This window comes from Panthera pardus, unplaced genomic scaffold (assembly GCF_024362965.1).
Source record: "Panthera pardus isolate Hobbes unplaced genomic scaffold, ASM2436296v1 HiC_scaffold_20, whole genome shotgun sequence".
Lineage (NCBI taxonomy): Eukaryota > Metazoa > Chordata > Mammalia > Carnivora > Felidae > Panthera > Panthera pardus.
This window is the reverse complement of record NW_026526766.1, coordinates 521,678-536,153: the sequence shown is the minus strand read 5'-3', so window position 1 is coordinate 536,153 and position 14,476 is coordinate 521,678. Positions and strand designations below refer to the sequence as shown.

Below are 14,476 nucleotides of genomic sequence, written 5' to 3'. Positions count from 1 at the left end.
TATACTAAGCACTTGGGTATCAAAGGCATAACTTTGTCAAACCTTAACATATTGCTGTGTTTGCTTACTTTTGAAAGATACTTTAGCTTGGAGAATTTCCAGCACACACAAAAGTAGACAAAATAATGAAATTAACTCCCGTGTGCCTGTCACACATCCCCAGTACCTGTTAGCTGTGGCCAGTCCTGCCCCAGCAGCACACACTCCACTCACTTCTCCCAGGCCCTATTTCCAAGCAGATTTCAGACACATCATTTTACCAATAAACAATCCATTATGTATCTTTAAGACATAAGAAATGGTTATTATTTTAACATTACCATAATAACGTTATCACATTTTCAAAAGTAATCAGTCATCCTGAATATGAAATATTCTAATGATCTAATACCTGGATATCATCAGTGTTTATATTTCTGTTTGTCTCTCAAATACCATGCCTTTTTTTTTTCTCTGTTCCTTTTTGTTTTGTTTTGTTTTGAATCAGGACCTAAGGAAGGTTTGTACATGGTGGTAGTTGTGTTCTAGATCTGCTTTCATCTGCAGCTCTTCATTTCGCTTTTCCCTTTTTTTCCCCCCCTTGCAAATTATTGTTTAGGAAATAGGTTTTATCTTGTAGAGTTTCATACAATGAGTTTTGCTGATTATGTCTTCATGGTCTAATTTAGACCACATACTCTCTATTTTGTAGAAATTGGTACTTCATCTTGTGTTTATGTCCTTCAGCATGTATGTCATTGAGAGGTGTCACTGGTTTTTTTTATGATGGTATTCATTTGTATCTGGTTTTTCTCACTCAATATTGTGTTTATAACAGTCCTTCATGTTTGTAGTTGTGGATCTTTTGTTGTAGTTTCTGTGCAAATAAATGGTCCACAATTTATGTATTTACATCACCTTTCTCTTTTCCATTTCCTTCTTACAACCTGATAGGTAACCACTGTGCTGAATTCGATGTTTCTTTCCATACATATTTTAATACTTTTGCTATCTCCCTAAATATTCGTAAACAGTACATAGCATTCTTATGCTTACCTTTTTTATTTTTCAGATTTTTAAGTTTATTTATTTATTGAGACAGAATGCAAGCAGAGTAGAAAGAGAGAGGGAGAGAGAAAGAATCCTAAGCAGGCTCCACACTGTTAGTGCAGAGCCCAGTGCGGGGCTCGAACCCACAAAGTGCGAGATCATGACCTGAGCTGAGACCAAGAGTCTGTCACCTAACCGACTGAGCCACCCAGGCGACCCTTATGCTTATCTCTAATCTCATACACTGTACTTACCCTGCACCTTGACTTTCTTTGGAAACATTAAGTTTTAAAGATTCATCTTGATACATGTAGCTTTAAGTTAATTTGTAACTGCTGTATAGTGTTTCATGTAACAAATAGATTGCAAGATATTAATCCTTTTGATAGACATCTGAGTTGTTTTGAAGGGTATAGCCTTTTTTCTTTAATGTTTATTTATTTTGAGATACAGCGAGTGTGAGTGGGGGAGGGGCAGAGAGCGAGAATCCCAAGTAGGTTCCTCACTGTCAGCACAGTGCCTGATGTGGGGGTTGATCCCACGAACTGTGAGATCGTAACCTGAGCCAAGATCAAGAGTGAGACGTTTAACTGACTGAGCCACCCAAGCTCCCCAGCCCTTTTTTTTTTTAATGGCAGCAAACAATGTTGCTGAGAACATTTTCCAATATAAATCCTTGTGTACTTACGCTGGAGTTTTCTTTGGCTTCTAGATTTCTACATATTAGATCCCCATAATAGCTTGTGAGCTCCTAGAGCTTTTAGAGGGTGTATTCTTCTGTAAGTAAACAAGTACATTCTCTTGGGATGAGCAGATTGTGCTGAAGTAAGCTGAATTACAGGAGAGTGTACTTCCACCTGTTCCAAAAGGTAAACCGTTGTGGTGTAGAAAAATATTTGTTTTTTTATCTTTAAAGTTTTAGACACTGTACTATATACGAATGAATTGTGCACTACAATCTCTTTGTGTCTGGCCTCTCTTGTTCAAGATTATGTTTGTGAGAAGACATCTATGTTGTGTGTAGTAGATCATTATTTAATTTACCCATTGTACCACTGGTGAGCATTTAGGTAATGTCCCGTTTGGGGCTGTTACAGTAGTGCTACTGTGAACATTCCGGAGGTTGTCTTTGGGGAGCATGTACACACGCATCTCTTCTGTTGATTACATACCCGGGAGTGGAATTGCTGAATCGTAGGCTGTACCTACTATATTCAGCTCTAGTATGGGGGTTGGCAAACTGTGAGGTGCCAGGTAGTGTTTTAGGCCTTGTGGGCTGGATGGCCTCTCACACAAGTGCTCAGCTCTGTCAAAACCATTCCTAGCCCTTGGGTTGTACGAGGTGACAGGCAGGCTTGGCCTGTGCCCTGTGGTTGGCCGCCTCCTACTCTAAGAGGCACCAGCGACTCCTCCAGCGTGTACTGCAGCATTCTTGCCAGCACTCAGCACGTTCTGTCTTTTGCCTTGGCCATTCTGTGGTCTTTTTTGTTTTTAACGTTTGACATAATTTTTGGACTTACTGGAAAGGTCATGAGTTCTCATTTCTCTTTCAGTGGTGGTCACCCTGTCACCATGTTTACATCATCTTTCTCTTCCTAGGGTGAGGGGCAAGACGGGGACCCTCTGAGAGTAGGTGGCAGGCATGATGTCCCTTTTCCTCTAAAGACTTCAGTACATATTTCTGAAAATCCATACTGTTCTCTTAGGTAATTGAAATTAGGGAATTGATCTTGATAAAATACCATCTAATCTGTTGGTTGATTGTGTTAATGCTTCCCTTAATGTCCTTTTTAGCAAAAGAGAATCATAGGTTATGTGTTTTGTTCGGTCGCTGTGCCTCCAGCCTTCCCGGAACAGTTGTTCCTTGGTCTCTTTTTGATGACGCTGACATTTCGGGAGTTCGGGCTGGTACTTTTTTCAGGTTTGTCTAGTGGTTAGTATGTGAATAAGGTGAAATTTGTAGAGCTCCTTTTTCTCAGGGCACTTTATTTAGAATGCAGTTGGTTTGGGTCAGGAAATGAGCTCTTCTGCTTTCTGGCTGTTTATTAATTTTTTTTCTTTTACTGAGTGCGTGCGCAGGTAGGGGAGGGGCAGAGAAAGCGGGATTGAGAATGCCAAGCAGGCTCCACACTGTCCACGTAGAGCCTGATGCGAGACTCAAACTCACAAACTGTAACCCTCCCCCACATGTGTGCATGCCCGCTCTCCCTCTCTCTCTCTCAAAATGAATTTTTTAAAAATCACACTCATGTCTTTAGAAAATGATTCATTTTTGTATTTTGGAATAAAGGATAACTCTATTTTTTAAAACAGTTATTTTGTTGACCTAACTTTTTATAGATTTGTTATACAATAGGCCATTCTAATAGTGAAATCTCTATTATATATTCCTGTTTATGTACTTAAAATGTTGTTTTTGTGACTACTAAAGTAACTGTTAAAACACTTTTGAAGAATATAAAAAATGTATTTGGAATTGTTTGCTTTATATTTTCTTTTTATAAATATGGCAGCGGGTTTTTATTCTGGAAGTCTATTCTTTAGAATCAATTCCCTTTTCCTCTGTGTTATTATTACAAATTTTGTAAAAGGGTACTTTATCTCATTTTATCTCAGGATGTACAAGACCCTTCAGTGTTTGTAACTTTCCCTCTGGAGGAAGATGAAAATGTGTCTTTGGTGGCTTGGACAACCACTCCCTGGACTCTCCCGAGTAACCTTGCCCTGTGTGTTAATCCAGACATGCAGTACGTGAAGATTAAAGGTAAGCGTGGGCCGGGTTACTTACGACTGATACGGAAAAGATCGATTTAACTTATTTTGGGAAAGAAGGAAAACTTACGTTTCTTTTTGGAGTAAAAATAGAAGTTTTTGAAAAAGTGTTAGAACTTGAATGTCAAAATAACCTCTAAAAGTTTTTTTTTTTTTTCATTTTTGGTTGAAAAAGTAAATGCACATAAAAATTAAAATAGAGATATAAAAAAAAGATTCCTTACAGTTTTCAGATTGTAATACCCTTTTACACATCGTGCCCACGTTACAGATGAGGAAGGAGCTGGAGATTCAGAGAGGTGGTATCTCATCGTTACTAGGAACGTGATGTGTGTTTTCAACACCACCGAGCAGTTAACCTAATTTAGACACTAGCTACCTGGAGACAGCGTCAGGCGTCAGATCCCACAGGTTAAGGGCTCAGTCCTACAGAAGCACCTGTACCACCACACCCTCAACTGCAGATGTCATTTTCAAGTCCTGTGCTTCCGACAGACCGTGACCCCCCTCCTTAGGTTGGATTAATGTGCTAGAGCGGCCCACAACTCAATGGTTTGTCGTGAAAGGATATTATAAAGGATGCACATAAACAATCAGATGAAGTACATAGGGGGAGGTGTGGAAGGGTCCTGAGCCCAGGAGCTTCTGTCTCCTACCTAACTGGGATGAGTTGCCCTCACAGCATGTAGATACTTTCACTAACCTGGACGTACTCCACACCCCATCCTGTTGAGGTTTTATGGAGGCTTTGTGGCTCTTGGTGTTTGAACTCAATCTCAGGCCCCTCTCCCCATCCCATGGGTGGGGGTTGGGGGGGGGGTGAAAGTTCCAATCCTAAAGTGACTTGGGGGCTTTCCTAACATCTGTTCATTAACATAACAAAAGACACCTTTATGACTCTTAGCACTTAGGACTTTTCGAGGGTTTTAGGAGCTCTGCCAGGAATGGGGACTAAGACTGAAATATGTGTTTCTCAGAATTGACACCAGAACTTGAGAACTTTGTGCCTTTCAGATATTCCCTTGTAGAGAGCCAAAATCTTGATGAAGCCCTTTCCATGGAGACTTCTATGAAAAAATAAGATTGTTCCTTTAGGTTTGGGTAGTTTATGGAGGGAGGGGGAAGCCATGGAAAGGAAACCATAGCCAGAAGAGTAAGCACCTTATAAGACAGGTGACTTGATTCATAGCTGCTTGTGAGGCAGAGGAAAGATTCAAGAAAGGAATGGGAGGTGTGTGGGTCAGAAGACAGGTGTTTTCATTACTGCTTAGCTGGGCCTTGGGAACAGATGGGAGCAGTTCCTCCTGCTGGTGGCTGTGGGTGGAGAGCCTCTCTAGGCAGGACCAGGCCTCTGTGTCTCCCTGGGGACAGTGCTGCTCTCTAGTGAGTCTGACGGCCTCAGGGGCCATTGGGCAGATACTTCAGTCCTGACCTTTGTCTGCCCGCATGTGACCCACATACCTGGTGGGCCATGTGTCCTGAGTTTTATCCAGAAAATGTAGACTCCACTGACCATGAAGCTCCAACGCAGCCAGAACTAGTGGGTGGCAGCGTTCGTTATTTTTAACAGCTTTTCAGCAGTTGCAGAGGTCTTCACAATGATCCATAGATTCTCGTGTTTCTAATGGTGAACTGCATATATGTCATAGGCTCCAGTAAATCTTAGGATATATCTTACTTTACAAGTGGGAGTTTAAATTAGTCTGTTTTTATAAGGTGATTTGCCATTTGCTGTTAAATTTTAAGTGTTTGTACATTTATTCTAGCCTTGCTATTCCTAGGAAAGTTTCCTCCAGAAACACCCTAATAATGATACAAAGATACGTGCAAGAGCATTCATTACCCCAGTGTTCCTAGTACTAACAATCTGAAAACAACTTAAATCCTAGTTTTAGTTGATGGGCTAAAATGACTTGCACTTCCACAGAAGGGAGTACTGGGTAGCTGTTTAGTCGAATAGAAAAAGGCAATATGTGCTAATATATGGAAAGATGTTCACAATATAGTGTGTGAAGGCAAACTGAAAAACTGTATTGAGTTCTATCCCATAATTAGTAAAAAAAAAAAAAAAAGTACACATTCACATAAGATGTATGTGAGTATACACGTAGAAATAGACACTCAAGAGGCACCTGGGTGGCTCAGTCAGTTTAGCATCCAATTCTTGGTTTTGGCTCAGGTCATGGTCTCAGGGTCCGTGAGATCAAGCCCCATGTTGGGCTCTGTGCTCGTAGTGTAGAGCCTGCTTGGAATTCTCTCTCCCTTTTCTTCTGCCCCTCCCCCACTCACACACACTCTGTCTCATAAATAAATAAACATTAAAAAAAAAAAAGAAATAGACACTCAAATGATAGTGTCTTGCATGGGGATAAGGTTATGGAGGACTTTTACTCAGTGAGTTTCTTGGTTTGTTAATGGGGCTCAAATTCACAAACTAAGATCATGACCTGACCCAAAGTCGGACACCTAACCGACCGAACCCACCCAGGCGCCCCTGTTAATGTTACGATTTTTAATTTTTTTTTTTTTCAACGTTTGTTTAATCTGGAAAGATAAAGACAGAGAGAGAGTGGGGGAGGACAGAAAGAGAGGGAGACACAGAACCCAAAGCAGGCTCCAGGCTCCAAGCTGTCAGCATAGAGCCCATTGCAGGGTTTGAACCCGCAAACCATGAGATTATAACCTGAGTCAAAGTCGGACGCTTAACCGACTGAGCCACTCAGGCGCCCCAATGTTAAGATTTTTAAACATTTACGTATATGACTTTTGGTCAGAGAAAATAAAGATTAATATACTTAAAATGAGTAGAAGCTCAGTAAGCACACCTGCTGTTTCCGTCGTCTTTGGGTCTGGAAACCAGTGTGTGTTGGTGTCCTTGCCGCATTTCTCTGAGTGCTGAGCACAAGAGGTACAGGTGATACAGGACCCCAGGAGGGAGGAGTGTGCTAGTGTGCTTCTAGACTCCGCCGAAGTCTGAATGTCACTCAAGTCCACTTTTCCCCTTGTTCTCATAGATGTCATCAGAGGAAAATTGCTCATTTTAATGGAAGCCAGATTACCAGCCCTGTATAAACTGGAAACTGACTATAAAGTCCTTGAAAGGTCAGTATACAAATTACTGATTTGTATGTGTGGATATGTGTATGTCTTTCTTTAACCTTGAGAGGTGAGACATCTACTGCCCAAAAGGTTTCTTATTCAAGTTCGGTTTTAATATTCCTGCTGTGTATGTTCAGACCACATATTCCAGCATTAATGACTGCGAAACAACTAAACCAGCAGGCAGTCATGACTTGATGTGGCTGCAGTTTTGTTTCTTGGAGGGTTTTAGTCTAATTGTGAGTTTGCCTTTCTCCTTTTTCTAGATTTCCTGGTTCCTGTCTCAAAGGCAAGAAGTACAGGCCCCTGTTTGACTATTTTGTGCAGGTGAGTTCAGGGACCTGCCCGATGTGGGTCCTGCATAGCTGGGCACTGGGTCCCTGGAGTGTTCTGATGCACCCGCAGTGGGAGTCACTGCGTTGCTGTCCTGTGGGTTGTGTGGGTTTCCCGTGGCTTGTGTAGGTATCTGTCGCCTGTATGGGTGTCCGTGGCTTGTGTGGGTATCCCTTGGCTTGTGTGAGTATCCTGTGGCTTGTGTGGGTGTTGGGATCCAAAGTCTCTCGGTAGTAATAAAGTTAAATTATATGTGTATTCCCTTCTTGTTTTAATAATTAAAATTGTATAGGAATTTTTTTAATACTTAAGTTATGAAAGGAAACAGTTAAGTTTGAGAAGATTTATATGTGTATATTTTTATTGCTTATAAATTTTATTGCTTATAGATTTTCATCCTGGAAATCTATTGGTTTGGAGGTGTTTTGGTTTTGTTTGTTTCACGAATTTAAGATAGTGCTCAGAATAAAACCTTGTGTCTAACAATCAACAGAGTTCATGTCAAGGAAACTGATGAGGTGGGGGTTTTAAATCTAGGCATCAAGGCAAAGTTCATACATTTGGTAACCTAGTTTTCTTAAGAGTCACGAAGCAGTTTTATGTAGTTTTCGTTTTCTGCCAACAGAGAATCCATGGCTATCGTTGCCATGGAAACTCTACCACCACCAATAAAAGAACAGGGTCAGCAGGAAGTTCCTGTTGATCTCTATCTATATGTGTTGGAGGGAAATAGTGAACAACACCCTCAGACCAGGCTTTATGCCTTATGTGAAAATTATATTCAGCTGTACATAGTATTAGTTGGCAGAACCTTATACCACAGCCCAGGATAAAACATTTGCTTACCTCTGTTCTGGTTCAGGAACAGAGTTTGATTCATGCAGGTGATCTCTGCCATTTGGGCTCTGTCCACAGTGTCGCTCACATCTGTCTTCATTTTTGTGTGTGTTGAGTGTTTTCCCGTGTTTCTCATGTCCCAGTTACATTTGACCCTCAAACAACATAGGGGTCAGTAGCGCCAATCTGGGTACAGTGACTTTTGACTCCCCCCGAAATGTAGCTGTTAATAGCCTACTGTTGACCAGAAGCCTTACCAATAACACAAATAGTTAACACGTATTTTGGATTTTATATGTGTTATATACTGTATTCTTAAAGTAAGCAAGAGTAAAGAAAATATTATTAAAATCATAAGGGGGCCCCTGAGTGCCTCAGTCGGTTAAGCATCCGGTTTCAACTCAGGTTTGTGAGTTCGAGTGGTTCGTGAGTTCCACTTGAGTTCTTGCGGTTCGTGAGTTCGAGCCCCATATTGGGCTGTGTGCTAACAGCTCAGAGCCTGGAGCTAGCTTCAGATTCTATGTCTCTCTGTCTCTCTCTCTCTGCCCCTCCCCAGCTCACACACTCTCTCAAAAATCAATAAACATTAAAAAAGAAGAAAATTGTAAAGAAATCATATAGTGGTTTTTCCAGTAGTGTATTCATTGAAAAAATTTTTTGGTGGTTTAAACAATTCTGAATACTTTTGTTTTCCCAAACATTAAGTATATATAAAAAGTTTTTCTCCACAAAAAGACACAAAGTACAAAGTCCTAGCACATCTTTTTGAAAAACCATTGCTGCTATTTATACTGTCCTAGAATAGAGAAAGCCAACTTTATTATCAGGTTAGCAGAATCATAATACATAAACCTGACAAAGCATTTGTGGAAAAAATACCAGCTAACTTATAAATACAGATGTGGCGTTTCCAGGAACAATTGCTGAATTGATAATTGCACATACTAGGGCTGCAGCATGACATGGGCACATACGAATTTTTACAGAATCATACTTGTTCAGTGTCTTACAGGCTAAAGAAGAAAACGGCATCTCAGCTTGTACTGAAAAGCCTGTTTATGAAACTCAGCTTCCCCGTGTTTAATTCTCTTAGAGAATGAGGAATAAAGAAAACGTCTTCACTAAAAAAGAAAAAAATCTAAAATTGACCAGCCACCACAAAGGTGATGTCCTGCATCCTGGTGGCCTTGGCCCCACAGTTGTAGCAGCAGGACAGCTGCCCCATCACCCTGGAGGTATGCCACTGGTCCGAGGCCATTGCAGCTGTGACCACACGTGGGCTGAGGTGGCCTTCAGGGAGGAGTCTGCACCCGGCCAAGAAGGGCTCCGGGCTATGGCTGCCCTGGTGCAGCTCCAGAGCCTAGTTCCCAGAGGACTCAGGAAGCAGGGGTGACAGGGACACAGGTCTCCCTGCACGAGGCTGTCCCTGCCCTGTGGGCCCAGCCTGTTCTGCAGCCCAGCCCCCTGCCTGCCAGCCCTCAGTGCTGGACCCCACCACACTGTCGCCATACAACCTTCAACACTGCCTGTCCCCAGGGCTCCGGAGGCTGCTGACACCCTCAGCAGGCCTCTGGGAACTCAGGGCAGCAGGTATGACCTCTGCGCCAGTCGCCTTTGATTCAGTTCCCTGGAGACTGGTGAATAATTGTCAATAAGTGTCTTGTGGCTTTTGCCGTTCACTCTTAGGGAGAAAGGTGTGCTTAACTAGACCCGCAGTTCCAGCCTGTGTTATTCCAGGGTCAACCGTAATGACCTTCTTCCTCATTCCAGGTTGCTGCTGGTGGATTTCCCTGTGCTCCCTGTGAGCCCGCAGCTGTCGGCCAGCTCATTCCTCTCAAGTGGTCTCCATTTGGCCCATGTGCTTCCTAGCCACATCCTCTAATATTGCTTTTTTTTTTTTAATGTTTATTTATTTTTGGGAGAGAGTGCATATGCCCATGAGTGGTGGGGGCGGGGGGCGTAGAGAGAGGGGAACAGAGGATCTGAAGCTGTCTTGGTGATGACAGCAGAGCCTGATGTGGGGCTCAAAGTCACAAATCACAAGATCGTGACCTGAGCTGAAGTCAGACGCTCAACCAACTGAGCCACCCAGGCACCCCATAATGTTGCTTTAAACATATCCTTTGCTTCTGTCAGACTGGCCCTTTCTTTCCCTCCTTTCCTGCCTTTGTTTTCAGTAGGTTTTCCTCCTATTTATGAAATCCTTCGTCGTCTTTAAGCTGCTCAAGTACAATCCACACTTCAAGGCTGAACTCAGACACCATCTGAAAAACGTCTTTTGAAATGCCTCTGGTTTCTCCTTCTGACAAATGTCATTACTACATTCTTCTCTTATAGATCTTAACATATTCTGTTTTATGTCGGATTTTTTAAACACCTATTTATTTTTGAGAGAGAGAGAGAGAGAAAGCGTGTGCGCGCAAGTGGGGGAGGGACAGAGAATGGGAGACACAGAATCTAAAGCAGGCTCCAGGCTCCAAGCTGTCAACACAGAGCCTGACATGGGGCTTGAACCCACGAACCACGAGATCATGACCTCAGCCAAAGTCAGACGCTTAACTGACTGAGCCACCCAGGCATCCCTTGTCAGATTTGTTTTGTCTTGAAACTCTCTCACTAAATCAGTTACTCTTACCCTTTCTGACCCAGAACCTATTTGAGAGCTCAGTGCTCAGCAGATGGGCCCAAACACACCAGAGGGGAAGTCTGGGTTCAGTCAGAGGTCTTTCTGGAATGTGCACTTGGTCCATATTCCACTCAGATAGCTTCTGAATTTCTGGGACCTTCACTGAGTTTTAGGCAGGTACTAGAAATTCTTTGACTTGGGGCAAAATCATCTGATGTATCCCTAAGATACACATGTTCTAAAATATTAAGTGGGAGCTATGGGGGCAGGTGCTACCTGTGGGGGCTGTGCTACAGCTCTGGTGACCACTGACCACCCATCCCTGGCAATTCAGGGTCCAGAACTGGACCGAGAGACAGGACCCCGTGGGGTTCCGCTGTCTGCTGCTAAAACAGCTCCCACTCGAACGTCAGGCTAAGGGCACACGTGTTCCCACTCCACATTTAAACTATTGAAGACACACCTATCAGCCTCTGTCCTCCCACACCAAAAATATTTCCAGGTGGTGTAGGTTACAGCAATGAGAAATTCCTGGCTGTTTTTCAAGTTTGGTTTTAGGCAAGTGCCAAGGAATCAAAGAGCTGTGATGCAGTTGAAGATAGCATCGTTTTTGGAGCCAGAAGACCTTGAGTCAGGTTGTGTTCATCACTGTTGTGTATTTGGACAAACTATTTCATCTTTGTTCTGAGTTAGTTCATCAATGAAATGAAAATAGAATCAATATATTTGAAACACAGAAATACTGTGTGCCTTTTTCACAAGATCATTGGATTAAATGCGATTAAGTGTGAAAATCTATTCTGAAAGTAGTCTTCACGAAGACAGAAAGACCAGCAGAGGATCGGTTTGGCTGAGACGGTGTATTGGAAACACATAGGGAGAGGTGAAGGTGGAAGGAGGAGGTCTGTAGCATCACAGGTAGTAACCTGGCTTTGCGACAGCGCGTGCCTCCGTGTCACAGTGCGCACAGCGCCGTTAACCAGAGCTTGTCACTCCAGGCGCCCGTTCTGGCTCCTTGAGGGTTTGCCCTGGTGGCAGGGCTGACAGAAAGGTGACTGGGAGCACCCCAGAGGTGCGGCGGGTTAGGGGACATTTTCTGAGGCTGCACAAAACCCTGCACACCAGGTGCTGGCATGGCTGGGAGGTCAGCAGGACTCACAGAAAGCCCCATTTTGTGACTGGGGAAGTTCGAACATTTTCTCTGCATTTCTTCAGATAATTCTTCACGTAATTATTTCATTTTAGATAATTATTTCATTTCTAAGTGATAAATTACAGAAAAGATGTATTGAGTTAGCATGTTTCTTCCCAGTCTGAATTATTCTGTCCTATCTCTGAAAATAATTTTGCGTGTTAGGAGTTTTTTCAGGCTCTTCGCAAATACCGTTATGAAATTAATCCTAAAATGTGTTCCATTCACCACACCTGCTGACCTTTCTGTTGCAGTGCAAGGAGAACGGCGCATTCACGGTGCTCACCGACAGCTACGTGCGGGAGGAGGAAGGCACTGGAGTGGTGCACCAGGCTCCGTACTTTGGTGCTGTGAGTAGTAGAGCTCTCATAAGTGGGTCTCGTGTGTGCCATGAGCGTGTGTGTGCACGAGTGTGCCCACGTGTGTGCGTGTGCGAGCGCACCTCATGCTTGCCCATGTCATAGGGCCCAACACTTTGCAGGCTCACTGCCCCCAAAAGATGGCTTATCAAACTTACATCTGCAATTTTTTTCACCCTGAGCTCATCTCTGAAAGTGGTGAGCTAAATCCTGGGCATCCCCAGCCGTTTGGTCTTTCTGAATGAAAGGCATTCTTTGTTTTCATTCATTCGTAATGTACTCACCATGCCCTCTACTCTCTACCGTGTGCAGTTCTGTGCGGTCACCGTGACAGTCAGAGTGCTGAGAGGTGGTATCACCTCCACTGTGCTCGTCTGAACACTGTGATGAGAGGACAGAATTTGACCTCTTCAAAGCAGGATGGTGTGGTTAATTTTACATGTTGCCCAGAGTAATTTTTCAAAAAATGCAATTCTTTTTATGTAACTTGTGTATGAATAAAACACCCACTGGGGACCTACCTACATACTCTTCTCAGCTTGATTGTTTTGTCAGTGAGAGTGAAGCTAGTCTGTCTCCATTCATCATTTGCTTTCATACTTAACCTTGGCAGAGATTTTTATTATGGAAATCTTCAAACATACCCGGAAGTAAAGAGATGTTATAATAAATCCTTATGTTCACATCACCCACCTGCATTGATCCGTTTTATCTTCTTCCTTCTCCTCTTCGCCCACACCTTCTCTACTTAGGCCTGAGGGTTTTGAAACAAATCCTCAGCATCGTGGTCTTCATCCGTACACATCTGTGACTGATCAGAACTTTCATTTTTAATATACTACCATGCCACTGTTGCACCCAGTAAAGTTAATGCTTCCTGAATATCACAAAATTGAATATGACGGAAGCATTCTTAATAATACTCTTTACTAGGTTTTAAGAACTAGTCAGATTTTAGTTACTCATAATAGTTTTCAAGTCAATTAGTATGACTTCTTCACTGATAATAAATTTTAAAAAAAACTTGGTTTTAAAATGTGCTTTAGTTTTTCCTTTAAAATTGTATTTGTCACATACTGGGTATGTTTGGATTTTTATTTTTTAGGTTCCACGTAGGAGTGAATTCATATGTTGTCTTTTTCTGTCTGATTTATTTCACTTAGCATAATACCCTCTGAGTCCATCCATGTTGTCAGGAATGGCAAGATCCCATTCTTTTTTATGGCTTAAAAATACTCCATTGTATATTTACCACATATTCTTTGCCCATTCATCTGTTGGACACTTGGGTTGTTTCCATATCATTGCTTTATAAATAATGCTGCAGTAAACATAGGGATGCATATATATTTTTGAATTACTATTTTCTTCAGGTAAATAGCCAGGACTGGATTTCCTAGACCATATGATATTTCTATTTTTAATCTTTTGAGGAACCTCCATTCTGTTTTTCCCAACACCATTTATTAAAGAGACTGTCTTTTCCCCATTGTATATTCTTGCTTCCTTTGTCATAGATTAATAGACCATATAAACATGGCTTTATTTCTGGGCCCTCTGTTCTTTTCTGTTGATCTATGTGTCCATTTTTGTGCCAGTGCCATACTGCTTTGATCATGACAGCGTTGCAGTGTGCCTTGACATCTGGGAGTGCAGCACCTCTAGCTTTACTCTTTCTCAAGGTTCCTTTGACCATTTGGAATCTTTTGTGGTTCAAGCAAATTTCAGTAGTATTTGTTCTAGTTCTGTGAAAAATGCTATTGGTGTTTTGATAGGGATTACATGTGTCCTGTAGATTGCTTTGAGTACTATAGTCATTTTAACAATATTTGTTCTTTCAGTCCATGAGCATAGAATTTCTTTCCATTTGTTTCTGTCATTTTCAATTTCTTTTATCAATGTTTTATATTTTCAGAGTACAGAGAGGTTTTTCACCTCCTTGGTTAAGTTTATTCCTAGGTATTTTATTATTTTAGTGTAATTGTAAATGGAATCATTTTCTTAATTTATCTTTTCTGCTGCTTCATTATTAGTGTATACAAACACATCAGATTTCTGTGTATTAATTTTGCATCCTGCAACTTTACTGAGTTCATTTATTCTAATAGTTTTTTGGTGGAGTCTTTAGAGTTTTTTGTATATGGTCATCATGTCATCTGCTAAGTGGCAGTTGAACTTCTTTCTTACCAATATGGGTGTCTCTTTTTTTTTTTTTTTTTGTCTAATTGC

General features: G+C 41.9%; 1 protein-coding gene across 4 annotated transcripts in view; it reads left to right on the top strand.

The window, feature by feature from the left end:
* The window catches only part of IARS1 (isoleucyl-tRNA synthetase 1), a 67,392-nt gene that overhangs the window by 15,229 nt on the left and 37,687 nt on the right, over positions 1-14,476 (top strand). For all 4 annotated transcript variants that reach the window (XM_019434278.2, XM_019434276.2, XM_019434277.2 and 1 more), the window contains 4 exons: positions 3,646-3,793; positions 6,816-6,903; positions 7,167-7,227; positions 12,143-12,238. In XM_019434278.2, the coding sequence (XP_019289823.2) occupies positions 3,646-3,793; positions 6,816-6,903; positions 7,167-7,227; positions 12,143-12,238 (393 nt within the window). The remainder of the gene's footprint in view (positions 1-3,645; positions 3,794-6,815; positions 6,904-7,166; positions 7,228-12,142; positions 12,239-14,476) is intronic.